The 27537-nt window shown below is 35.9% G+C and overlaps 1 protein-coding gene across 2 annotated transcripts in view; it reads left to right on the top strand.

The window, feature by feature from the left end:
- Nucleotides 1-27537, top strand: part of ANK2 (ankyrin 2) — a 158376-nt gene that overhangs the window by 100456 nt on the left and 30383 nt on the right. For both annotated transcript variants that reach the window (XM_085309110.1, XM_085309103.1), the window contains 11 exons: nt 3387-3428; nt 4394-4429; nt 12066-12290; nt 13949-14047; nt 15216-15370; nt 16140-16351; nt 17032-17236; nt 19070-19166; nt 22302-22530; nt 24229-24354; nt 26662-26784. In XM_085309110.1, the coding sequence (XP_085165236.1) occupies nt 3387-3428; nt 4394-4429; nt 12066-12290; nt 13949-14047; nt 15216-15370; nt 16140-16351; nt 17032-17236; nt 19070-19166; nt 22302-22530; nt 24229-24354; nt 26662-26784 (1549 nt within the window). The remainder of the gene's footprint in view (nt 1-3386; nt 3429-4393; nt 4430-12065; nt 12291-13948; nt 14048-15215; nt 15371-16139; nt 16352-17031; nt 17237-19069; nt 19167-22301; nt 22531-24228; nt 24355-26661; nt 26785-27537) is intronic.

Below are 27537 nucleotides of genomic sequence, written 5' to 3'. Positions count from 1 at the left end.
AACTTCATTGCCTCCTAGAGCTGGCAATAAGTTGTTATGATAGACTTAAGTTCTGCCAGTCATGCAAGTTTGAGTACAGAGACTATCTAGTGGAAGTCAGTGTGTTGATGTCAGTGAGCCCACTGTCAGGTTTGAGAGGAAGGAGAAGGGAATTCACAAATGTGTTCATCTATGTGGGTTTTATGGAGAAATCACAAATACAATGCTTATTTAAAGTTAGTGATAATTGAAACCAATAGCCCAGTAAGTCCAGATGGTGAGTGCTTCCCATGCTAATGAGTAGTTTAAGTAAGCTCCAACTCCAGGTTGTCAGAATCACTAACAAAAAGCTRAAGATTTTAAATTACCAGAAGCAAGTAATATCCAAGCAACCTAAAGACTGTATGGCTTACATGTATTTGACCACTATGTTCATATATTCTCACAATTAATTTTTCTAAGCTTTCAAATTCATATAAGCTTGTTGAAATGGAGCAAGATGGATTGAAATGCTGTCCCAGCCAAATTCATCCTTATAAAGGTTATCCTGGTTGGCCTCAAAGCCTGTGAGAGTATTAAAGTGCTCTTACTTGCTGTGTTTTAAGTAATTGTATTCTTTACACTGAGCTCCACATTTGTGTCCTGCGATCAGATTTGATGCGGCATGTACCTATGAATTCATAATGAAGGGCTGTCATAAAAAAGCATTTCATTTCTATGGAGCTATGTCCCATATAGCACTGCTGGACATCATGAGGCGAAAGACTTTTTGTTAATCTCAAATGAGTTTGCAACAATCATTAGTCCATATCTTTCAAAAGTAACACTGGAGTCCAATTTGTAGTGACTGGTGGTCTTGGTCCAGAAGAGGAACAATGTTGTCATGACTGGGATTGTAAATTAACTAATTCATGGCATATATGGAAAGTTTCTATGTTAGCTGGTAGCTGTCTATTTGGTATAGCCAGTGTTGTTTGGATTTGAGCTCAAAAACTAACAAATAAAATGAGAACACTTAATTTGCGCAGCACATATGTTAATACATGCCAAAATCTAAGCTTTRAATTTGTTTTCATGGCTTATGCTAACCCTAAATAGTTTGCAGGCTTTTTCCAAAGAATGTATTACTTTTCACTTTCAGAAAGATAAGTTTATACAGTGATTGTTGGGGATGAATTAAATACTTTCCAGTAGAGTGGTATTTGTTTCTGGGATGTGCAATCATTTTGTGTTTTTATCCAAAGAAAAAATAGTGATATTTTAGCTCCTTGTGGATGACCAGGATGCCAGTGGTAAAATAAGAATATGTAACTTTAATAGAAAAGACTATCTCTGCAGYCTTGTTTGAAATAGTGATACTTAACGCAATTCTATTCATCTTTTTATATATCCCAACTAACCTGCCACTAAATATTTTTGAAAGACACCTAAAATAACAATTGCTCAGTCTTTGGGAAAGACTACACAACACTTCGTTTTTATCTTGCTTAGATTTAGCTGAGTCATTAAGTTATCATGTACTATAAACTGCTGAGGTGCATGTTGATTGCATCTATTTTTGAAAAATACATTGCCTACTACAGTTCTGCTTGTAACACCTTATTTTAAAACTGAAACAACTGAAAAAGTGCTGCGTGCATAATTTGTAATTTATGCCCCTTCTGTCACCTACAGTCTCCTTCATACACAGACAGGTACCATCATTACTAGGTTCTTAGGAACTAACAACACTTGAAAGTTCAGTTGCATGCCTTGAAAAAGTATACTTCTGTTACAAAAGAAAAGTCTTTAGTGTTTGAGAAYAAATGCTTTATAACATTTTTAGTAGCTTTAAGCAAGGCTATGGTCTTATTTTTTGCCCAAGACTTGAGACATGTATCAAGTTTAGACCATGCCTCAGAGAGGTATTGGGCAGTAATTTGTTTGTTTTATACTCTGTGCAATTTGAAAAAAGACTAACACTGCTTTCCCTCTGCAGTACTTCAGTGGCTAATCCCACTGGGCTCTTATTGGGTTTTTATTGAGCCCTCGTTGTAGGGAAGTGTTTCTGTTAATCACAGAGTGACACCCACAGGCAAAAGGATGAATTTATAAAGAACTTGTCTTACTGGTATGGGATTTCATAGACATACTTCAACCTAACTAGCCAAAGCATCTCCTATGCCTGGAATTTCAGAAAGGGAAAGCATTTCAACCTCTCTTTAGAATTTAAATAGAATTATGGTTTCAATATGTGGCTAATTTCATCAGTGTAACATAAGAAAAGCAAAACCTTTGCTAAGAATCTCTTGATAGCCATTTCAAACCAAGAAATTATTTTCTCTTAAGGGGTAACACTTTCCTTGTGCACACAATCTCAACATAAACATTTGGTAATTTTGCACAGTTAGCTGTTTCTGAATATTTTCATACATTGGCTTAAAGTAGAAGTATAAATTCCTGCAGCTTTGTAATTTTCCCAATTGTATTTAAAACACCTTTCAATAAATCAGATTTACTTCTGATAAAACTGAGAGATCTTACATATTCAGCAAAGTTAAAGATCTTTTACTATGTCATAAATTTTGGATTCTGTATGTCCAGTAGAGTTTTACTGCTTTGCTGATAATATTAGGGGATACTGTGTCTCCTGTTCAAGTATTATAAGAGACGGAAGTAATGTGTACATGAATGCAAGTGTGTTTCACAGTTTAAGTCTCATACTTCACCATATCCTGTGGTGGAAGGGCATGTAATATTTTCATTAAGTTGGAAGACAAAACACAGTGAACTGAAAGGTTTCTTTTCACTTGCACCATTTAGACATTGTTTACCACTGACATTTCTTATGTCTCTATCACCCACAGTAGTTAAGTGTGAATGATAAAGATAAGGCTGAGTGCAATTGTGTGATTTAACAGTATAGATGATGTGCAAAATTATTATGTTGTGTTTCATACCTGAGTTCTGATGATCTGGTGAATGAACAAAACCTCCCAAATCAGTTGTGTTAGGTTGTATTACTAAGAATTTTCCTGACAAATGTGTGAAGGTATGATGGATTTTGTCACATTGTCAATAACATGGCACTGAGAGGAAGGAGCTTTAGGTAATGCTCTGATATTAACTTGCTTCTGTGTTCTACAGCAAGTTATGCAACAGCGCTGCAGTTTTTCTGAGACTAATTTGTTCACAATAAAACTATTTAATAAGAAGTATTGATTTAATTTGATGAAGAATGGATCAGTCTGTTTGACAAATAGATGATACAAATGTATCAGTATTTGCATCTGATGAAATGAAACAGCTGGGCTATCATTAGTGAATTTATCTTTCTGGAAGTTGTTGCTTCCATCAATGAAAAGGAGAAAAAGACAAGTGAGTCAGCAGCTGAAACTGTGACAAATAATGTGAATTATCATTCTTAGCTGCCTGTCTGCAAAAAAGGAGACTGGATCCATGCTAACAAGGTAAATGAAATATGTTTCAAGTGTTATGTTTTGAATCTATAATATTGTTTTCCCCAATGTGACATTCATTTCCTAGAAATCATCATGGAAACAGGACCTGGCAGCTACCAGCTGAGAGTTGGTTTTAAAATAGAAAGTCTATATGATTTCAAAATATATTGTAGCCTTTATAAACCTCTATTCAGAAAGTTACAATAACAAAAAAACAGCAGGTGTTTCTTTAATAGCAACTCTCTGCTTTAATAGCAACTCTCTGTTCATGTCAGTGGAAGAAAATTGCAATGGATATATATATATATATATATATGTGTGTGTATATATATATGTGTGAGTGTGTGTGTATATATAAATGTAATATAAAATTGACATCAGAACACTAGTTGGGCAGCACATGACACTTTACTGAGAACATAAACAGTTCAAAGCTGGAAATTGTCGTTCTGTAGTGCAGAATAAAAGGAGGACAAGAACCATGTTGAAATGGAACAAACTAGAGTACAGAGCATACAGGTACAAAATTTGAAGAAAGGGGAATCATGATTTCCTGTGTTATTGGAAGCACCAGATGGAATCACTTTAGATGCATTACTTAGGATATACAACAGTCCAGATTTCAAATGTGCCTGCCTAAGCCAAGCAGCATTTCCCCTAGTCTCATTCTGAAAGATTTAGTCAAGAATCTAACTGTACAGTTTAGCTCTCTGACTTGCAGTTTGAGAATGTATGTAGAGAAAACAGCTTACTCAGTTCACTCTGGCTTTACTACCGTAGTAGTAATAAACATTTATAAGCAAGTCGTTTATGTAGGCTTATCTTCCATACTCTCTTTCACCTTCTCACATAATACATATATGTTCATATGCTTAATTTAGAAACCTACTTTTAAAATTTCATTATTTCATTTAACTCATTCTTTTTTTTTTCCTTCTTTTTTTGGGGATGTTAAATTATCTATTCTATTGCAGCTGCTCCTCTCCATGTCTTGATCATGACAACAGCAGGTGAACTTCTGCTTAATTTCTTTCTTTAATAAATTGCTCTTGCACTTCTCACGCACCATATTTATCCTCCTCTCTTACCTCACTTCAGGATGCTTTAGTGTTTTGTTACTGTGTGTTAGCCGAGARGAAAAAAAACAGTCTGCTCTGACTAGGAATGGCAGTTACACATGTCACTATTTCTCTTGTATAGTTAAGTGTCTGTTTTCTCGTATCTGCTGTTACATCTTCGATAAGGAAAGAATACACATTATAGGTTTATAGCAAAAAATCTTAACAGACTTCCTATACATTCCTATATTGTTTTAAACCTTGATTTAGTTAACAATAAATTTACTATATCAATTACATATTTTAATATAATTTAAAAGAAAATTCAAGAAAAGCCATTATAAATAGCTTCAAGTATCATGTCACAAACTAGGCCTTTCAATTCACTTGTCTCTATATAAAGAATGTTACAGAACCACTCTCTAGGCCATATTTTCTAATTTATGCAAGCCTGTTGAAACTCGTGAAGTAACAACACTATATTTAAAAGGTGAAACTTGACCCAGTATATTTAAATTTTTATGCCAAGTTCCTTTTGTGTGTGTAACTTTGGTTGATCAGTGATTGAATCACTGACAAATTGTGTTCTGCTGCACAGAATACCTGAAGCAGTAGCTACTGAAAGGAGATTATCTTCACTCAGTAAACAGAGTGTTTATTGGCACAGTAATTGTTCATATCCCTTAAATATAGCCAAAGAATAGTGAAGGACTGAAATATTAAGCTGCAGAAATTTATTAAATTGCTAAGTAAGAAGCCATACCACAAAACATTATTTTTAGGTGATATGATCTCATTTCTTTGTAGTCAAATAACGTCATTATTATCAGTGAAGAGAACAGTAATGTAAGTTATTACTTTTAGTGGTTTCCTGGGTAGGATCATGCTTTTTGTTCTCCTAGACTCTCTCTCTCTCTCTCTCTCTCTCTTTTTTTTTTTTTTTTTTTTTTTTTTTTTGTTTGTATATGGCATAGTTACAGCCTGACCAAAAGCACACTAAGGTAGTGAATTACTTGCTATCGACTTCAGTGAGAATTGGATCAAGGCCTTTTCTCTTAATTTCAGATTTTGTATCAGTTACCTTCTCCAGCTGAACACTTCAGAATGGCTGAAGCACCCTGATTGTTTCTGCTTTTTCACACTATGACTAACAGTGAATGCTGCTATCTCCTCATTTCTGAATTTCTTTTAAAAATGAAGATAATATACACAGAAAAGTTCTCGTGTTTACAATGGATGTAATTTAGTTGAAGCTTTTTCGTTGTTTCCTGCTACTTGATGAGAGCATGTGTGCCTGCCCAGCTAGTTTAGAAGAATAGTCATCTTGGAACTGATCATATGAAAGTGGTATATTGATTTTGCCTATAGGTTTTTTGTGTGTTAAAAGAACTATTGCCTGTTCTAGAAAGACACTTCATAGTGCTGTGTTTGCATGGCTCTTCAAATGATTCTGCAGAATGAGAAGTGTGGTTGAGTGCCAACATGCTTATATTCATGGCTACTAGGAACTGTGATTCTTCTGCAAAGCCTTTTACGTAACAGTGATTCTTTTCAAATCACAAAATAACCAACTTCTCCTTCCCACTCCCCATGTTGACATAGCCTTTTAAAAATTTTCTTTGTTCATTCCTCTGTTAGTTTTTAAATGAGCGTAGATACAGAACTAAACTGTTAGTTCCATGCAAAGAAAATCAGCAAAGGGAGTAGCTCGGGGTCTTATTTGAAATAACAAAAATTTCTTGGAACTGCACCACAGTTTTTCATCCTTATAAACTGGATAGATCCAAGACATATATTGTCTACGATTTGTTCAAATGGAGCCATTAGAATACGGATTCATGTTTGTTCTGCTCTGTGTAAAAGGCATGGAAACAATCTGAAACAAAGTTAGGAGCCTTTTGTATATGTTCTTAACCAGAAGGATGCTATAGCCAATGTTGCCTGATATAATTACATTTTTTATGGTAAGTGTGTATTTTTTAATAGCTCTAAAATTAGAAGAAATTAAATACCGTATATAATTTATGAGAAGGTATTAGTAAGTTACAGGAGAATGGGCAGTAGTTGATCTAACCTCTAACCATGTGTGTAACAGAATCATATATAGGTTCGCCTGCAGTCTCTGCTTATTTCTGGGTGAGAATTGCTTTTGATCTTTTTTTTTTCCTTTAAGAAAAAAATCCTAATTTGTCCTGAATTCTCTTTAAAAGAGAGAAGGCAATGATTTCCAATAAACTAATTTATTTTGTGGATTTGGCTATAAAAAGCCCTTTATATTTGATTGCCATCTTGATAAATCTCAAGAAAGCTTGGTATCAGTCTAATTTGTAAGGCTGTATAAATGTCAGAGTAAGATATTTGTCATGCATCATTTTTCACTGAAGCTTTAAAACTTTGCCGGAAAATAAAACCTGAAAGTTCTCGTAACCCTTTCTACAGATATTTGTCTCATTGTTGCCCAAGTCGCTATTGACATATATATTTTGACTTTGCTGCTTTAAGCCTTAAATTGCTTTGATTTTGAATCATCATGTACTTAAAATTTGAGTTCTTACAATGATTGCCAAAATAAACTGTCAGTGCTAAAGAAGGATGCTTCCCTTATATATAGTTATAGGAAGCGTATCTGAAGCGTGATCTGAGATAGACTTTCTCATTTAAAGATACATGTAAATTTGCTCCACATACTTGWTCAGTCAGTTCACCTAAAGATTTTGACCATCTTTGTTTTAAATGGCTCAGAAAAATGCTTTCAGAAGTTTGGAAAGCTATCCCAGAAGCTTTCTGTTTATATTGTTTTTTCTCAATTGCTCAATTATACCTCATCTCTCCTAACCCTGGTTAGTGCTAAGGTTTTCCTTCCTCTATTATGCCATTTTTATCCCCTTCTGAAAACTGTAGCTATTACATCTTCATAGCCTTCTGGTAAGTTATTTTTTCTTTTACATTTTCTTTAGTTTTTCATATTATAACAAATTATCATAGAAGCAGATCAGTAGTATCTACTTCCCTAACCTTTTGAGAATGTGTCCTTTCCTTTCCCGTTCTGGTGAAAATCTGTAAGAGCTTTGTGATTCCCTTTAATCCCTTTTATTATCATCTTTTTTTTTTCTTTTTTCTTCCTTGAACTCTTCACAACCATTTTTGTTTCTTTTTAATTACCTCTCTCCTCTCCATTCTCTGTACATCAAGAGGGTGGAAGTGCTGGTTCTAGTGGTTCCTGCGGTTGGAGTGTGGTGTAAATGCTTGAGTGTCCTGATTAGGCAAAAGTCACTTTTTGCAATGTCCAGGTAGCATAAGCTGAGGGTGCCTGAAGCCCTTTGCAGACAGAGTGTTTTACAAGGTTATTAGAGAGGAAAGATGCAAAGAAGACTGAACAGGTACATGTTTGTTAGGGAGGAAACAGGACAGCAAAAGAAAGCACTGGCTCTGTGCACACAAAAGGAGAACTTTAGCACCCCTAAGATGCAGGAGGTAAATATGCTGTTAGGGAGATGCTATTATGCATTATTTTCTTCTTGACCAAGGGAATTTACAATGAAAAAGTGCCACTGATGGCAATTTTTATCTGCCAGTTATTCCTGCTAGCTTTTGCTTAGTTACCTGCAGTCTGTTCCTACCTCTTTTCACTTAGTATCATCTGGTAAAAGAAACACTTGTGATTGGGGAAATAATGAGGGAGAGAGGACAACAACAAAATGATTAATTTGCATATTACATTTCCTTTATGTTAGTCATACCATTTCTTTCGCTTTCCTAAATGCATGTGTTTCTGAAAGCAAATTTTATCATGTCATGCGTTATTTTTTTATAAATTATTTTTATTTTGATACACATAGTTCTTGTGTGGGAAAAAGGTCAAAGCTTTTCCTACTATGGTACAATAATGTTGTCATCCCGCTGTCCTATTGCATAGCAAATAAGCAGAAGATGAGACATGGAAAATGCTTTGTTATGAATTATTTGCTTGGCACTGATGCATACGAATATTCAAAATAAGCAATGTGAGTTGTGCTGGTTTACAAAAGAAGGATGAAATTAAATAGGTGGATGAAAAACAGATGTGGCAAAAGTTTGGGGGAAAAGACAGGACAGTATGGTGAAAAAGAACGTAATTCATTTTCTGTGTCAGCTTTACAAATTCTGCATCAGTACATTATCCTTTCAGGCTTTTATACCACTGCCCAGAAAGCTTTTCCTGTTTTGTTATTTTCTTTTGCATTATATTCGTGATAGTTCTTGCTAGTTCTCCAAAATTAGTTTTTCAGAAATGTCATAATAGTGAATAGCTGATTTTTGCAAACCAGCTGCTCCATATTCGGCATGACAATTAGCGCCAGCCTTTCCCTGCTATCTTCATTCTAGGCCATATTTGTCTGAATTTTCTACCAGGCATCTGAAGGGTATTTACCGTCTTTTATGGTAGTTTCAAACTCATCTAGGAGTCACAGAAACTTCCAGGAATTTCCCATATCTGGGAGTCTGCTTGAGCAATGGCATAATTTCATTTTTTGAAAGGTAATGTTATATATTTTCCCTATTAGCCATGTTGCATCTTCTGTATGATAAGAACAGTATTTTTACAGTGAATAGTAGTGTCAACTCCTTTTATCCTAACTACTGTTATCTCTGTATCTGCCTTTCAATGATAATTACCTTTGCATATTTTTCCATTCTTCAGGGCAGTAATGTATTTCATTGATGGTTGTCAAGGACCTTACTCTGATATAATTTGCTATTAGACACATTAAGTAAACTTAAACTGAACCAAATATTTGCCACTTCAATTAAGCCCCGAATCAAYCATCTCTTTGCGTCTCCAGTGTTTACTGGGAGACAAATGCCACACGCAGTTTTTAACTGTTCTGTATTAGACTCCAGGCATTCCAGGTATGGGGATGTAGGGCAGTTTTTGTGTGTATGAAGTGAGGTACTAGCTTGTTGCAGACGGTCAAAATCAAAAACTACTCTTGACTGGGCTTTCACATCGGTTCTGTGCCGTAGGCTACTTACCTGAATTGTCCACTATTTGCTTTATAAGATGGCACTATTGTTTCAGTACTTTACTTACCTTTTAGTATGAAAAGAACTACTATGCAGAGAAATAGCACCATATTAAAAACAATAGATTCACTGCTGTGGTCAGAAGAGAGACTATTTGATTTGGAACCTTACTGTATGTGTATATGTCTTCTGGTAGCAGTTCAGTGTTTTTGGCATTTTTGAGACACACTGAAATAAACTAAGGAGGATGTAGGAGGTGAACTAATGCTAGTATTTCAGTGACAGACAGGAAAAGATGATCATCCTGTTGTTAACAAGTTTACAATCTTGAGTATTACGTCAATAGGGAAAATAAATGAATCATAAGAATTGTATTCGTGACAGCTTACTCCGTGAAAACTCTGCATGCCTATTTAATTCAGTAAGTGCACTCATTAGATTCTGGTAATTATGGGAGTAGTACTTCTATTGCTCATAGTGTTAGTACCAGAATGTGAAATTCTTCTTCCAGAATTCAGTGTTACTAACTACCTTTAAAGCATCCATTAGAGATTTGGACTGATTCTTTGAAACATAGCTCAGAAACACTTTGATAACACTATTTCATACATTTAAAGCAAGTTATAGAGCATTTTTGAAACAATTGAGCATTTAGTAGCTCTTAAGCTCATCTTTCGTCTTTGCTTTAAAATGTATAAACTATGTATTTTATGAAGGAAGCACCCGTTTTTCACTATCAGCCCCCAGAAAATCAAAGCTGTAAATTGTTTTCATTTTCTTTCTTTTTACCCTTCTTAAAACCACAGAAACACCAACATCTAAGGAATGAAATAATGGTGTACTACCCAGACTTTTACACTAAACAAAACCTAGAGGTATATGAATGGTAGTAGACTAGGAGACTGCATGTGTGAGAAAGACTGGCATCCGTGGTGCATGGTGTGCTTCTGATTGGCACTGTGGCTCCTTCCCATCATCCATTTTTCTGACTTGCATGGTGTGTTGAGTGTTGTGTTTTTCCAGCATGTGAAATTACTTTTAGCTGTGTGGATAATGAATGGATGCAATGTTCGTTGCACAGAATGATCAAGGGGACAGTGGAAAAATACCTGTGTTTGTAACTCGTGTTATAAGGGTTTTTCTCTATTGCAGGTCCTTCATTTGTGTGACTCCCCATGCAATGACTCTATTTTAGTGGCTAGAAGTAGGCCTGATACTGTTCTTCCTCATCTACTCTTGACATTCCTATATCACATTAGGCAAGATCTTAAGCAATAAACCAATACAAAATTTAAAGTAGTTCTACACGTTTCACAAGAATGCCCTTAAATGTTGTGACAAATCTATCAAAGTCTACTTATTGTTATATATGTTACTTAGAGAAAGCTCAGCATATAAGAAATTCCAGAAACTGTTTTTTATTCCTTTTAAGGAATAATAAATAAGAACAATTTACCTTGAGCTAGGAGAGAGCTTGTAACTGGCTTTCTGCATCTGTAAGCTTTCTACTGGAGCATTGTAATGCTGTGCAAAGTAACATAGAAAAACAAAAATCCATAAATAGACCTCCTATACAACAACTATAACTATTCTCTTATCACCAAAATTTGTCTTCATTTATTTTTAACTCATATGAACAAAAATAAGGACAGGTTTTTTTGTTTTGTTTTGTTTTTTTGTTTTTTTTTTAAGGTCTGCTCTAAGCTCTGATTGCAGTTCTATTCTTTCTTTAATTTTATGAAAGGTTCCTTTAATAAATCAAGGATTTTTATTGGTTTTACCTCTTACCCACATTATCTTTTTCTAATCTATTTACTACTGGAAAGGATAAGGAAGAAAGTGAGATACCTAAACCTAGACTGCTATACAGTCTGTTTTTGTAGTACGTTTTGGTGCCTTAAAATGTTTCTTTTAACAATCTTACGATCAAGAGAAAAGGTTATTGTTAAAGACATAAGGAGATTCTTGGTGTAAATAGGTGCTTGCTCCATTGATGTATTAAGAATTGAATCCCATTACTGCAGAATGAAATTTGATTTTTAATGCAAGAACATTTGACTCTTAAAAATTAGAGTTTATCAAACAACTGGCAAATTATATAGAGTAACCTAAAAAAACCCAAACCACATCTTCAGTGAGAATTGGCTTTATTGAGTCACAAATCATTTTCTTCAGTAATAGATATTATTTTTATAAAATTTGTAAATAGTGCCAACTTTACCATATAGATGCTCACAGGTACAGATTAATAGTATTGTGCTTGACTTTACGTATATAAACACGTGTGCATACATACACACAGACGTGAATGTGTCAGTGTCTGCTGGTGTATACCAATAGTAGCATTGTAAAAGAAGACTCTTCCCATGATGAACTCTTAGATAGCCATTGCCAGTTTAAATAATAAATAATCTTAGCATAATTTGTTGCTCCATATGGGAGAAAGGGAGTTTGTAATTGCACATCTTGAGAATGGGGCTATATTTACATAGTTTGTTACGTGTGGAGAGAAAAAAGCAAGTGAAACATAACCAAAGCAGTTTTGATATGCCTTTGTATCTAATTTTTTTTCCTGACTTTTTAGCTTCCTAGTTAGTTTCATGGTGGATGCTCGTGGCGGTGCCATGAGAGGCTGCAGACACAATGGATTGCGAATCATTATTCCTCCACGGAAATGCACTGCTCCAACACGAGTCACTTGCCGGTTGGTCAAACGCCACAGACTGGCCACCATGCCTCCCATGGTGGAAGGAGAAGGTCTGGCCAGCCGCCTCATTGAAGTTGGACCTTCTGGTGCTCAGTTTCTTGGGTAAGGACTGCCATACGGTCAGAGTAAAAATACTCGGTATATTTTCATCTGTTTGCAAGTTGCACTGAAATGGTTCCTCTTTCAAKATTTGAACAGAAAAAGGTGTTTGTAGCATATGGTTACAGGCCAGTCATTTGAAATGCAAATTGATTGCTGGTTAACAGTTTACTTAGCATTTATTCCTTTTCATTTGAAAACTGCTATTATAACCACTAGCACTAACGTTAATGTACTTCCTTGGATGAAATTATTACTCAGTGTTGTGATATTATAGTGAAATCAACACACTTTGCAGCTAGAAGAGGCAGTTTGTACTATATTTAAATAATTTAAATATAAGGCATGAATAGCACAGCACTGATCTAAATGTAAAGCCTGGTACAACACAAGTTACAGCTGAGTATTTTAGAGACTTGTGTTGTGTTATCAATAATTTGGACTATCAGGAAAGCACTATGCCTTTGATTTTTCTGGGGTTGAAACTGCAAAGTGAAGCAATAGGGTAAGTCAGGAATTCCTTGGCAGTTTATTTTGTCCTGTGCTGCAAAATCCATAGAAAGATCAGTTCTGTGTCTACTGCTGAGCTCATTTTAGCAATTGTCAGCTGAACACAGCAGTTACCCACTTTTTTTCCTTTTTTAAGTTGTTTTACCCTATCAACTGTGGCATCCAAAAGTGGATTTGAAGGAATCCCTTCTATTAAAATAAATTGCTTCACTCAGAAATTGAAAAAGAGTGACTCCATAAAGGAGAACAGTTTAAATCCATTTTGAAACAAACCGTTTACTTAAAAATCCTATCATAACAGGCAGTTGTTAGAGCCATGATCTTGGGTAGTGTTTTTTCTAAAGGCTTAAAGAAAGAGAGAAAAGTGGGTTAGTGAATTTTAAATACCCACTGCTTTTATATAGTGTGTGCAAGGAGAATGTACCCAACACATGCTCTGACTATATTACTGCTGCTGCAATCTGATAAGAAAACAAGAGCAGTTCTGAAATACTGAGCATGTGATGCTAAGAGCAAGCCAACCATTTTTTCCTGACACATAGGATACTTCTTAACATCACTAGTAACAGCAAAGAAGCTGCATAATCAGATATGTTTTCCTACTCATGCTTTTCGCATCCTTGTCACTTTCAGAGCAACACAAAAAGAAATCTCAAGAGCAGAAGAAAAATTATGCTTTCATATTCAGTGTTCCCTTTATCATGCACCTGTTGACCCTAAATAGCTCTCCCTTTAATTTATGATGATATCTCTGCCTATTGAGGACTTATCTGAAAGACCTGGATATAGTACAGTTTTGGTTTGTTTTCTCACAGCTTTATTCCCTTCCAGGTGGCATTTTTTCTAGGTGGTGTGCTGGCAGTGAATTCAGAAAATTGGTATATTGTATTCACTAAGATACAAATACTGTTCCAGTTGAGTTCACTGCTAAAACTCCCACTGTCTTCCTGGAAGCAAGAGGTCCTAAATTAGTGGAACTCATTTTGCTAGTTTTTGTCACCAACGTGTCATTGCTTAGGATGGAACCTTATTCTGTGTATGACCTAATTCCACTCTGTGGACCAGACAGTGGCACTGGCATTCTGGCAAAAAAAAAAATACATAAAGTTTATTTATGTTCTTTCTTTCACTGCTGCTTTGGATGTACTCAGTAAACTTCATCTGCCTACGGCTCCTCCCCCACTTAATGAGGGAGAAAGCTTGGTCAGCCGAATCCTTCAGCTGGGGCCTCCTGGGACCAAATTTCTTGGGTAGGAGAGACTTGAAACAAATTGATGGATGCTGACCTCCCCATTCTTCTTCTCCTTCTGCAATATGATTTTTTATGTCATTATGCCCATGATATTGTCCCTTTCTATGATTTGAAATTTCGTATACTTAACCTTTAGTGGACCATTTTTCAACCCTTGTGGTATGTGGTTTTGTTTTGGTGGTATGTTTGTATATTTTTCTTAAAGTACTGTGGCCTTCATTTTTGTTTTGGCATGAGATCTTCCTAGTTATGTGCTTGATGTCTGTAGCAAAGCAACCTGGATTTGGACAAAAAAAAAAAGAATCTACTGTAAATTACAATTTTTTTTTTGTATTGAGAGCTAAATAATTACTAAGATACATGTTGGACACCACTAGTATAATAGAACACATGACATTTACTGTGTACATGATAACCTGTGAGTAATCTCATTAGAAAGTGTATATACAAATGTATTTGTATTTTCTCTCTCATTTCTAAGAGTGTATATGAATATATATACACATGTTTAAATATTTCTGTATTATGAAAACACATGTATATACATACTGTATATGTACACATACACATTGATACATATATTGACATCCTACACATTAAAGAAAAGGAAAAAAAAAATATTATCTCCTCAGACATTCTTTATCTCTCCCAGAGTGTAAATCAAGAATAAATCCATTGGAATCTTACAATGAAGTAAACTCGGCACAGGACGTGGATTGCCCGCTGATTGCAATGAAATTATCCTGATTTGCACTAGTGTGAGATGAGAATTTGTCTCACTGTTGATATTTGTTACAGTAGATTCTCTTTGAAATTAAGTTGCACAGGTTAACCCAGACGGTAATGACAGCTAAAATGAGCACTTTTTAAATGAATTTGCAAAACCATTCTTGTATTAAATTTCCACTTAAGCACTATTATCTTAACAAATGTCATTCACACTGTGGAAAGAGGTGAATGCAGTTCTCATCTGTCCTTCAGCACTAACTGAATCCCTGTAAAAATCTCAGATGTGTTAGAGACCTATTAGTTTAGGTTTACACCGAAGTATTCCAGAGAAGTAGGTAGAATTCCAGGTCACTTTGTAGCAGACTGAATAGAGTTGCTGTTAATCCTGTTTCTTCCTTTCTCCCATGCACATTTAATGCGCTGTGTTGCTGTGCCAGGCCTGTGATTGTGGAGATTCCCCATTTTGCTGCTCTGCGTGGGAGAGAGAGAGAGCTGGTGATCCTACGCAGTGAGAATGGGGACAGCTGGAAGGAGCATTTCTGTGAATACACTGAGGATGAGCTGAATGAAATTTTGAATGGGATGGATGAAGGTATCCAATGGGATATTCTTTTTCTTTCCTCCTGCATTATTTCTATAGCTGGAGGAGATAACATTTAGCGTTCTATTTAACACTTCACATTTGATCCTCCCTGAGAATCTCTGTCACTACATACTCCAGATACTTCATTCCAGTCATATTGGAGCATAATAATTTTCTTAGTACACAAGCCAGTCTAAGTGTACTTGTGCTTTCCTCCCTTGCATGATCTACGGAAGCACTGGAACAAAAAAAATATACCATCATTAGGGAGAGAACAGATGCTAAACTTGTGTTTTCTCCTGCCCCCTGTCATGGTGTAAAAGTTTCCAGAACAGGTGACATTCCAAAACAAAACAATTATCATATTAATCCTTTCCAAGTAGCTGCATCATGGGAACAAATGTCAATCATGGATACTTCTTGCTTCTGAGAGAACAGAACAGACTTGGGCTGTCTAGGATCTGCAGATTTTAAAATTAATTGTACAATCCCTTTGCTTGTGTGCCTCCACATTTTGGAAATTAACAACCTGTTCTGACTTTGATATCTTAAGCTCCCTTCAGTTAGTTGTTGAGTCTTTCTGTATTCCTTTTTTGAYTTCTCTGTTTTAGCTGAACTTAAAATAGTGGGGTTTTGTTTCATTTTTACCCTTTGAATTCTAGACAAAGTGCTTCCATAAGTTACAGTTAAACTGGGAAAAACCTTAATGCACTTTGAAGTTCATTTGTGTTGCATCCACGAAATTCTTGTTTGCTAATCATCTTCTCTTTTGCTTCAGTACTTGACACTCCAGAGGAGCTTGAGAAGAAGCGTATCTGCCGCATTATCACACGGGATTTCCCACAGTACTTTGCAGTGGTGTCTCGGATCAAACAGGATAGCAACCTTATTGGACCTGAGGGTGGTGTGCTGAGCAGCACTGTTGTACCACAAGTGCAGGCAGTCTTTCCAGAAGGAGCTCTAACTAAGCGAATTCGTGTTGGCCTTCAGGTACAATGAAACAAGGCTTATCTTTTCTTGCAGAGTGCAGAGTTACCTTTTCTGTACTGGAGAACCAGAATATTCAGCAGATAATTTTGTACACTGTTGTCTAGAGTGTTTCTAATTAAAAAAAAAAGAAAAAAAAATAAATGCAGTAGGTAACACAAGTGGTAGGTTTTGGATATTTCAGTTATTCAGATTCCTTTTTGTAACTGTCTATGGTCTTGAACAAAGCACTCAATTTAGATGATGATACTAGTATAGGTCATACAGGAATTTCTTAAATAATTCTCGTGAAAGAAATCAGAGAAGTAGAAAGTGCTGTAATCTAGGTTACTTAATGAACAGTTTCTCAAAGTTGAGTAAACCTGTATAACAGTTCACTACTGCCCCAGGTAGGGGGAAAGCCCTGCTCCCCTCCCTCCTGTCTCACCCCAACCTCCATCCCTGCCTCCAGCTACGTGCATCCACATCTTAGTTTGACCAAGCTGTGAAAGAGCTGCGAAGGGCATATCTCCCCTTTTCATTGGCAATCAGTTCTTCTGTCTGAAGATTTTCACGGGAAATTGTACCATTTGATGGAACATCTTCAGGGTTTTATGGCAATGTACAGATCCAGTTGTTTATATATTCGTTTTCAATAGTCATTTCAAGTGACTTATCCTGTTACTGTCTTTTGCTTTGGAAAGGCCCAACCCATGCATACTGAACTTATAAAGAAGATTTTAGGCAATAAGGCTACCTTCAGTCCTATAGTCACGCTGGAGCCCAGGAGAAGGAAGTTCCATAAACCAATCACGATGACGATTCCCATCCCCAAAGCCTCCAGTGATGGGATCATGAATGGTTATGGAGGCGACACACCCACTTTAAGGTTACTATGCAGCATAACAGGTAGGATGCATATACTAAAGACTTTTTTATGCATCTTGAAATTGTAAACCATTGTAGGTTAAATATGTTAAGCTTATACATATGTAAAGCTTACTGAAAACTTGACTGAAGGTGAGAGGGTATGAAACTAAACTTCTTTCCAAGCAATTAGTTTATAACAGAAATAACACTTGCTGTTTGGGCTAACAAGACATGTACTGCAGCCTTTTGCTCTCTTTTGCAGGGGGGCATTTTCCTTAGTTTCTTTCTTACTTACTTAGTGTAAAAGTAATGCAGACATAACATTTCAGTATGCTCCAGAGGAAAATATTGGGGTTAATCACTTTAAGCCTGTTATAACTCCAAAGTGATTATCATCATGTCCAGTCTCGGTCAAGAAGTGGTAATGAGCTGTATGCATTCGTCCTATTTAGAAGTTAGCATCAATTACCTTTGTTAATATTCAGACTGATTTCAAATATCAGTCTGGTGTGAGATGCTTTAAAGGCTGAGCTGTACCAGTGAGTCATCGGGGGGGAGGAGGGGTGGGTGGGATAGGTGCTTTTGCAATTTCTTGATGCAAAGGTGTTAATTAGCTGCTGAAATACCAGAGATAACATCTGATCAACAGAGAGACATTTGTATTTCCAAGAAAACGAAACAGTGCTTATTTAAATTAAGAGAGGTCCCCTCTCTGAAGAGGAATGGAGGAACAGTAAGTCTGTTAAGACCCTTTGTGAAACTTTAAAAGGGAAATTGATTACAAGAATGTTTCACTAAAAGGAGAAAAGAGAGATTTTTTGAAAAGGGGAGTATTCCTTAACTGATACAGCTTGGTTTAAGGCATGCATAAAGACAGAGCTGTGTGGTCAAGGGGATATCTAATGTGACAACTGAATATGAGAAGAGGGAGTGATGCATAGACATTCTGACTTAGCTCTGGTACATAAAGTCTAGTTTTTCCTTCAGGCCTTATGTGTTTTATAAATACTTATGTCTGTYGTTAGAAATAAATACTTCTATTTCTGTTCTCTATAAGTTTAGTGTGATTTTGAAGTAACTAGAAAGCAACCAAAATGTGAGGTTGTTTTAAGTCTAATAGTTTAAGAAGTGTTTAATTCATTTCAGAACATCTGAAAGATGACAGATTGTGACCCATTTTCAGGTATATGGGACAAATAGAAAGCTGGTAACATCAGAGTCAAAGAAGGCAGAAATATTTAATAGGCTTGTAATCAAGGTAGGAATCAGGAAGGCTGTCTGGTGTACAGAAAGATAGGGAGGTGCACATTTCAGCTGCAAGATCTCTGGGGACCTTGTGAGACACACATTGTTTCACAGATCTTCTTTAGGTTGTATGAGAARTGTTTAGTTATGTGTATACCGGACCTGATTCTGATCTGAATTATTTTTAAAAGTAGATTACAGAAATAATAAATTGTAGTTGTCATTGTTAGTAACAATACTGTTGTTTCCTAAGTGCATCAATACTGATTACACAGCAGTATGTCTCAGCTAATTTTGCCTCATATATATGAACAGTCTAGGCCAAACAAAGGTAATTTTTACTTAAAAGCAARCAAAAAAACTTTCCCCCAAATCCCAGCTTCTTTTAACATGTGCAGAATCTTTATTTGAAAATCATTTGTGTTTAGGCAGTTTCTTTTCTCTCGTGAAACCTATGCAATTCTGTTAGCATTAGTAGAATAATGTGAGCATAAGCAAAAGGCATGCCTAGGATTATTACTGGTTCCATGCCGATTAAAAATTCGGAACAATATAGAATAATTCGTAGAAGCAGGAATGTTAGAGATTTGTCTGCTTTTAAATAGTTTTGTATCATTACAATTTCAGGAGGAACCACCCCTGCCCAGTGGGAAGACATCACAGGCACAACACCACTGACATTTGTTAATGAGTGTGTTTCCTTCACAACAAATGTGTCTGCCAGGTACCTACACAGCAAAACATGAGTTTTACACTGTTGCTTTCAATCCTATGGCTTCTTCCTCTGTATGAATTTTGTTTTACAAAACTTTTTAATGCTTTGTTTACAACAAACACAACAAAAATACAGTAGAAGGAACACAGAGACTTTGTCTGCATTGGGAACCAATTGGCCAGGTATTTTGGAAGCCCAGAGCTTGTCCTGTAGCCCAAAACAGACCACTGAATGTAGCAGATGTACCAGAGCTGTAAGAGCTGGAGTCCTTGGCAGCTGCTGAATGAAACTGATGTTCTTGTCGTTTTTATCTCAGCTATTAGTGCTTTGCAGTCACCACCTGCCATGGTGCCAGAAATAAGTTGTCAACTTGTACTCAATTTTTGGAAATAGTAATGAGAGACAGTCCAGTTTTCAGAAAATTAAGGAAAAAAAAAGTTTCCTTTTAAATAATTCCCTTCCACCCCAGCCCTGATGTTGAAATATGAAAATTTCTATTGAAACAGAAATCCTTTATCCAGGCTAGCTCATTTTACAGCTTATAAGAGCAGATGTTGCTTACTGAACATCCAGCAAAAATGAATTCAAGCAGATAGATACACCAAATTGTGATTGAGAAGAATCTCTTTCAGCTATCTGTTCTTACAATGTAATTCAACTTTTGTCTGATTACTCACAAGCAGAATTTTGTTAAAAAAAAAGTAGCAATAACAGTAGTAATGGTATTTTTTATTACTTTTTATGATTTATGTCACAGAAATGCTTAAAAATCTTGAGCGCTTTTCTTTAATAATAGTGACCACAAGAGGGAGATCTTAGCTYACATTTGTTATCTGCAATAATCTGTTTAAAGGGATAACTTAAAGAAGCAGAAGTGAATCAACCCATTAGAGATACTATTGGTGGATGTTTCCTAATCTCAAAGATGACATTTAAATTGATGACTATTACAAAGTTATGTGACATAGGCTGGGTCCCCTATGGGGATTTTAATGAGTTCCGCCTCTTCTTTTTAATCTAGGTGATTGGTCTGCAGAATACTTAAATCTAAGTCTGATTTCAGATGCCATTAAAGTTAGCAAATACAATTTTTCATGTATTTACAGTAAGAGGATTAAGTAACTTCTTTGCTGAAGGACAAGCTAACTTGAATTTCTGTACTTGTGCTCTGGTTTAAAAGTGCATCTACTCTTCTACCCTTGTGCTGTAGAGAGAATCAGCTGATGCCTGACTGTTTGTTATTCACTATAACTTGTTTATTCTAATTCAATCATTGAATTAACGATGCAGAACTATTTTCCCATTCATGAGACAAAGTCTGTCCAGAGTGAGCTTGGGAAACAGATATATTTGTCTAAAATACGTGTGATTTAAACCGTAGGCTTTGAGGCACAGCTGTTTTCCATTTCCTGAGCTGTAGCTTTTCTTTAATGTAGTATCTGTTTTGTTTGTTTATCCTCTGATCTGTGGCAGCAAATCATTTTGAGCATTCGGGGATTTCTCAGAGAGGATGTAGCCTGTCCTCTTTGAGTCCAGCAGAGCATGCTTCTCTCACACATAATAAGCAAAGTATCAATGTGCACAGCCTTTATGTATCAGACTTTGTCTGACTTTCAGATGTCATCAGCCTGTGTTTTTTAACCAGCTTGTTTATTAAATGTTATAAAGATAAGCACAGCGTGAAATTCACTATTATTCAGCTAGAGATGACTAAGACCAGAGACATCACATTTGAAAGACATGCTTTGTGGGATATAATACCATATAATCTACAGTAAGTAATAAGCCCACCTGTAGATTACATCAGCTTTGAGGTGTCTTTGACCTCCTGTGACTTTCTTCTCCATCCTACGAGTGTCAAACTCAAGCATGCTTTCCACCCACACAGTAAATTTTATTTAAATGAAATGCCAGCAGCTCAAGAGACAAACTAAATGAAGTGATAACTGAGAAAGAAATATGTGTTATTCATTGTAAAATGCTTGTTACATTCGTGCTACTTTGTTTTGGGAGCAGAAAGCAAAATTACTTTAAGTGAAAGTTGCTGTCCTTACAAAAGAACAATGCAGTGGTCTTGACAGAGTGTAAGGAAATTCTATCTATTCTATTCTATATGTATCTATTCTATTCTATCTATTTTTGTCAGTGGCAATGTTGTTCAAGCCTGAATTGGCCCAAAGAAAAGATCAAGAACCTGTAGCTCAGTAAAGAGAGTCCTTTCGACAAGAGAAGTTTTGCCTGTTCTGGAAGTTGAAGTTTTAGATCCAAATTCCAATATCCATGATATGTTTTAGGTGCTCATTTATGTCTCTTCTGTTCGGGAAATACCTGCTATGTGAGATAGTTTGTTCCAGTTCACATGCAGTTGCAATATTTTGTGAGAGGCAGGCATTCATTTGTAACAATTATGTTAGTTAAATTAGACAAATTGTGGTATTACCCTGGAACGTTGAAGTGTTTCTTTCTCTTGATGGTGGTATCTGAATGCGATAGCAGTGAAGAACAGCTTCTGACTTCACACTCTGCAGAGGAAGAAGCAGTCATTTATTCCGGTAGCATTTGCATATTGCTTTGAACACATTTTTGTATGACTTGTGCTGCATGTGTCACAGACTGGGTACTCCTGTTGCAGAAAATTCAGCGTATGCACTACAAAGATGCTGTCAGTAAAATGGTATGTTAGAAACCATGATAAAAAGTCAATCACTAGTGATCACAGCCTCTATGAGGCAAGGATAGTAGGGACCAGATAGGGACCTACATGCTCTCTGGGTCTCCATAATATAATGTGACTTAAATACAGAAATATACATGTACATACATACATATGTATATATCACTGTTTTTTAATATGCATATCAAAAACTTACTCCAAAATTAAAGTTAAAAGTCCCTGGCTAAATTCACATAAGAATAATTTCTTATGTTGAATGCAGTGTTAAGCAGTGGAGGAAATTATTTAGTGCGCCTAGAAGAGCCTCAGTTCTTGATGCTGTATGTAAGGAGTGTACTGCTGACATTTAAGCTAGATGGTAGAAGAAAAGCAAATGTTTTGGGCAAAGCAGCTTTATATTTGTAAGGTAAGGAGGTTTTACAACAGAATCTTACTGTGTTGATTACACAATGCTTCATTTTCTTTTACAGATTTTGGCTGATTGACTGTCGGCAGACACAAGAATCGGTAACTTTTGCTTCCCAAGTGTACAGAGAGATTATCTGTGTCCCTTACATGGCCAAATTTGTGGTGTTTGCCAAATCACATGATCCCATTGAAGCACGGTTAAGATGTTTTTGCATGACAGATGACAAGGTGGATAAAACTCTAGAACAACAAGAAAACTTTGCTGAAGTTGCCAGAAGCAGAGATGTAGAGGTATAGTACAATAATCTTGAACAATTTTCTCCATTTTCTGATGTCTGTTTTGAAAATAATATTTTCTGCCTATTATCTGCTACAAGGACTGAAAAATAATAGTGTCAGTATACAAAGACTGTCACTTAATGGTAGGATGCAGACTCTGACTTTTGCCAGATGCAGGGGAACTGGAGCTATGGCGTATGAGTGACTGAATTCCATTGGCTATTGACAATCTGTTAGTCTCTAAGGCTGGTAGGAAAGTTAACTATATTCAACCATCTGCATTTGGATTGCTGTTCATCCTGGCTTCCAAGGTGGAAAGYAATTGTGTGCCTCACACAAAGGGAAATCTGATCATCTGATTGTCAGAAAGGAATTCTCTGACTGGTTTTGGCAAAACAGCTTGTTTACTTTCTCCATAGCATCATCGGCATTCAAGTGGGAGATCTGTTATATCCTCAGGGCAGTCTTCAGCAATTAAAAAAATAGGTAGCTGGATCCAAGGAGATATTTAATATGAAGGTGGGCTGGTAAAGTCTGAGCTTGTATTTGTCATGTGGATATATATATGCATATTAATACCCATGAAAACAGTAAACAGTAGTCCCATTTTGTCAGCATATTTACTTAGCACAAAGTAATGCTAGTAAGTTTGATTAATACTCTGCTTTACAAAAACTTACATCTGTTGCTGAATAGGCAAAAGCTTTTCTATGTGGAATCCAGAAAACTGCTTTCTAAATTCAGTTTTTCTGGTTCTGTCAGCTTCCTTAGAAATGATGATAAATAGAAACAGCATGTTTTCCTGCTTAGCATGATCTCTTTGTCGTGAGCAAAACCCACCATTTAAAAATTTGTCTTCACTGTTCCTGAAGCTCTGATAGACATTGCTTGTGCAGAGCAGCTAGATAAAATGTGCACTCGCACAACTGAATGACAAGGCTGAATTTCTGGAAAGTAATGATAGAAATGTCTCATCCAAATGTACTGGAAGTTTAAAGGGAAACAGCTCCAAGACTGTTAATGTTTAAACCTGCAGAGACCACAAAAATAACAAACCAAAGATTTAGGCAGTATTGAAAGAGGCATTTGCTTGAGGTCCGACTTGCAAACGCTCTAGGTCTTTACAAATCCAGCTGAAGTGAATAGCATCTACTAACATACACRGTCTTTGTCTTGAGTCCATCTATGTTTAATCTACTTGCAACAGTCTGTTGTAGCAGGCAAAGTAATCTGAAGAAAGTTTTTGGATTGGTTAAGGAGGTCCTCTGCAACTCTGTGATAGTACCAGACAGGCTTTTTAGCCTAGTAGTCAAAACTGCAACTCTTGATTTGCTTACTGAATAAAATGTTCCTTTGACGGTTGCGATAAGCCCAGGTTAGCAAAGTATGCTAAGATTTGATTCAAGTGAAAAGTCCAGGTGAAATGACAAACTGAGACTTTGCATGGATTCATGACACTGAGTACTGATTTTCTTATTTATAAAATGTCATGTTGTTGTTATTGAATTAACAGTATATTCAGATTGGAATTTAATAATCTAAAAATTTCCACGGATTTTAGATAAATATACATAACAAACATTGCAAATGCTCACAAGTACCAGAAATTCAGGAGATTGACTGAAGCCAATGTAGAATTGTGATTAAGATCACATCCTCAACACATTACTGTGATTAACTGTTGTTTTGCTTCTTCTTCATTTCTAATAGGTATTAGAGGGAAAACCCATCTATGTTGATTGCTTTGGCAATTTGGTGCCATTAACAAAGAGTGGGCAACATCATATATTCAGTTTTTTTGCCTTCAAAGAAAACAGACTTCCTCTGTTTGTTAAGGTAATGTTATAACTTGAGTTACAGATTATGATTTTATTTTTGTCCAGTTCTGAGTTTTCAGTAATCTTATCAGACTGAAAAAAGTCCCATATTTTTTGTTAAAATGGAGTGAATTTTGACTTGAGCGGTCAGAAATAACAGATATCTGACAATAAATCACTCCAAACTTTGTGGAAATGGCTGCCTGAAACTTAGTTAAAATTTGGTCTAAATATAATTGTGTCTGTATCCCACTCTGTACGTGTGTCCACAGAATTCTTTCAGTTTTAAGCATTTCATACACCAAAAAGGGTGCTTCTGGGAATCTTGTGCTTTTCCCAATTATCTAAAGAGTTGACTGAGTTAGCCTTTACTTTTCTGTGTTGCGGTTTAGTACATTGCAGAAAAGCTTGCAGAAACTGAAAAAATGTCACAAAACATTGTAGATTTGGCAAAAATCTGTCAAAATATGGTTGTTATACTCTCCACTTGTAAATGTGGATATATCTGCAAATACATGTATAACTGCTTTTCAAGCARTCTTATCCCCTTTAAAAGCAGTGCAAAACTTCTTTAGGAGCGCAGCAGGAAAGGCATGGGTGGTTTTTGCATATTTCAAGTTACGGTATTACTGTAATTAATTTGAGAACAATGAAAAAAAGGAATATTTTGCTATGATAAATTCCCAACTGTAATCTAACTTTACCCCAAAAATGTATTCTACTGTACTGTTCTATTTTTAAATCTTTCCTGTGAAAAGTCTGAAAAAGAAAAAACAAAAAAAGTGCTCAAAAATAACTAGTGCTTTCACCCTAACTATATAGAGACAGTCTGAGGTGAACACCACCTGCTACAGAGCTAGTGCTCATGTGCTACTTTCATGAGATTTCGAGGACTGCAGTGCAAGATTTACAGAACTGGTCTCACTGTGGTCTGTGCCAGCAGTAGAGAGAGCTGCTGGTGTTGAACTGCCATCACCTCCTCTTTTAGAAAGAGTGTTTCAGAGGATTTTTGAAACCTTTTCCCACAAACTTTGTTTTTCACCTACTTTAGGACATCATGCTAGAACAAAGTATCCTGCCCCCCCCCCCAAATTAATCTAAAAAAAATTGTTCCTTTATAAATGGAAGCTCTTCCAAAAAGAAAATGGAGATCAACCCACTCCCTCATTTTCTTGTATTTGCTGTTTGTTGTTAGGCAACTTTTAAGCCCCTCTCCTCTTTCCCAGCAATATTTTAGACTTGTAGACTAACAGAATTTGTAGACTTGTGTTAGTTTAGAACTTTATCTACTCCACCTATTTCTGGTTTTGCGTATTTATCAACACAAGAGATTTTCCATAATTAGTTCAAAAATAGATGAGGCTTTTCATCTAGTATTTTCAGCCTGATAAAGTTAATAAACATGTATTTAATTGTATCATTTTATCAGTTGAGGAAACTAAGAATGAAATAATGCTTTCAATTGTGTTTATCTTGTGACATTGTACTTAATCCTCACATTATGTGAGCTACAAAAGCTACAATTACATCAGGAGTATATTAAGTCCTGAGTTCTTATACGCTTTTTTTTTCATTGTTGTTTTTGCTAACAACTGTGAAATTGAGATTTTTTAAGACTCGTGGCAAAATTTTAAAGTATATTGCATTGTAATATCATTTGTAGACTGTAGTGGTCACACCTATAAATATATTCCAGCAGATTTCTTCACTGCCAGGACAGGATTTATGAACACAGTTGAGAAAACCTTCTGTAATAGCAGAAATTTTTAAGTGAAATCTTTAATATTTTTCAGCCTCTCTGCCAATGTAACAGCCAAATCAACAAGCACAATATTTCACACTAACTTTTCAAGCGTACAGTTACTGCTAATATTAGCATAAATATGCATTCTTGCTATATGGGAGGAAATTGACTTAGTTTATGTTATAACTTAATAGAAAATGAGACTGTGTCACTATCACGAAGTCTGGAGACTCTTTGAATGAAAAGCTAGTATTGTAAATTATCACAAAAGCCCCTTTATGCTGGAACGTCTGTACTCCTTAGGACTGTGACTACAGCTTTACCACTGACTTCTGAAAATAAGTTCCCAGTGTGTAGATATGTATGTGCTTGTGTTTCCTTTCGCTTTGACGCACAAGTATATTCATATATACCTTTATGAACAAGCAGGAAAAAAAGCCTGAACAAAATGCATAATCTCTAACTGCATGGACTGTCTTTACCCCAAATCTAACCTCTTTCTGTTAAGCAATTTGGAGCAGCACAGGTAGATGACAGCATATTAAAACAGTAGATTAGATGTCTGTATGTTTGCTCCACTAGGTACGAGATACCACTCAAGAACCCTGTGGAAGATTGTCATTCATGAAGGAGCCAAAATCTACAAGAGGCCTCGTTCATCAAGCCATATGTAATTTAAACATCACTTTACCTGTTTATACAAAGGTACTGTGAAATTGTACCAACCTTTTTATACTTGCTTTTGTCTGTGATAATCAGCATTATAACGTAGCAAATAATTAAGTAGGAGGGCAAAAGATAGTTAAAGCTGTATAAATTGTAGCCAGGTGTTTTAAAGAAGAATAAATGCCACCCAAGGCCCTTCAGTTTCTTGCATTTGGTATTGTTAGTGTCAGTGTAATGTCAAATATATCAGACTTTACTGTGCACATCTATTTCACAAGGTTCTATATGAGAAACATCTGTGTATCATATGTAGTTCTTAAGGTATGAAGTATAGAGGGACTGAAAATTATTTTGTTATACTGTCATAAAGGATTTGATWGTTCATGGGCTTTGCGATAGCATTTTCAGTTGACTAGTGGACTTGTTTATTTGTGACGTTAGTGACAAAAACACAACAGACTCGAGCTCTGGAAGTTGGAAAGGTTATAGGAGTGCCAAAAATACTTCCTTACTTTGGATTTTAATATTGAGTTTTGATACTGATTTTTCTTCCTACTTCTGATCAAAGCTTTCAAGACTCTGAAATAATTTCACATGCTGTAAATGCTTTTTTCTTCAAAATGCCATCATAAGGCATATTAATGTATCTGGGGAAGAAAATGGTCCAATATCAAGGACAGAAGAGAGTGATAAAAAGTCTAGTTTAAATTAATATTTATAAATAAAAAGCTTGAGACAGATTTATGAGATCTCATAAATCAGTGGAGTGTCCTTTGGTTTCTTGCTTCCTTG

The sequence above is a fragment of the Rhea americana genome, unplaced genomic scaffold (genome assembly GCF_003343005.1).
Source record: "Rhea americana isolate MKP2758 unplaced genomic scaffold, rheAme1 scaffold_106, whole genome shotgun sequence".
In the NCBI taxonomy this organism is placed as follows: Eukaryota; Metazoa; Chordata; class Aves; order Rheiformes; family Rheidae; genus Rhea; species Rhea americana.
The sequence above is the reverse complement of the archived record's forward strand: the minus strand, read 5'-3'. Positions and strand labels throughout refer to the sequence as shown.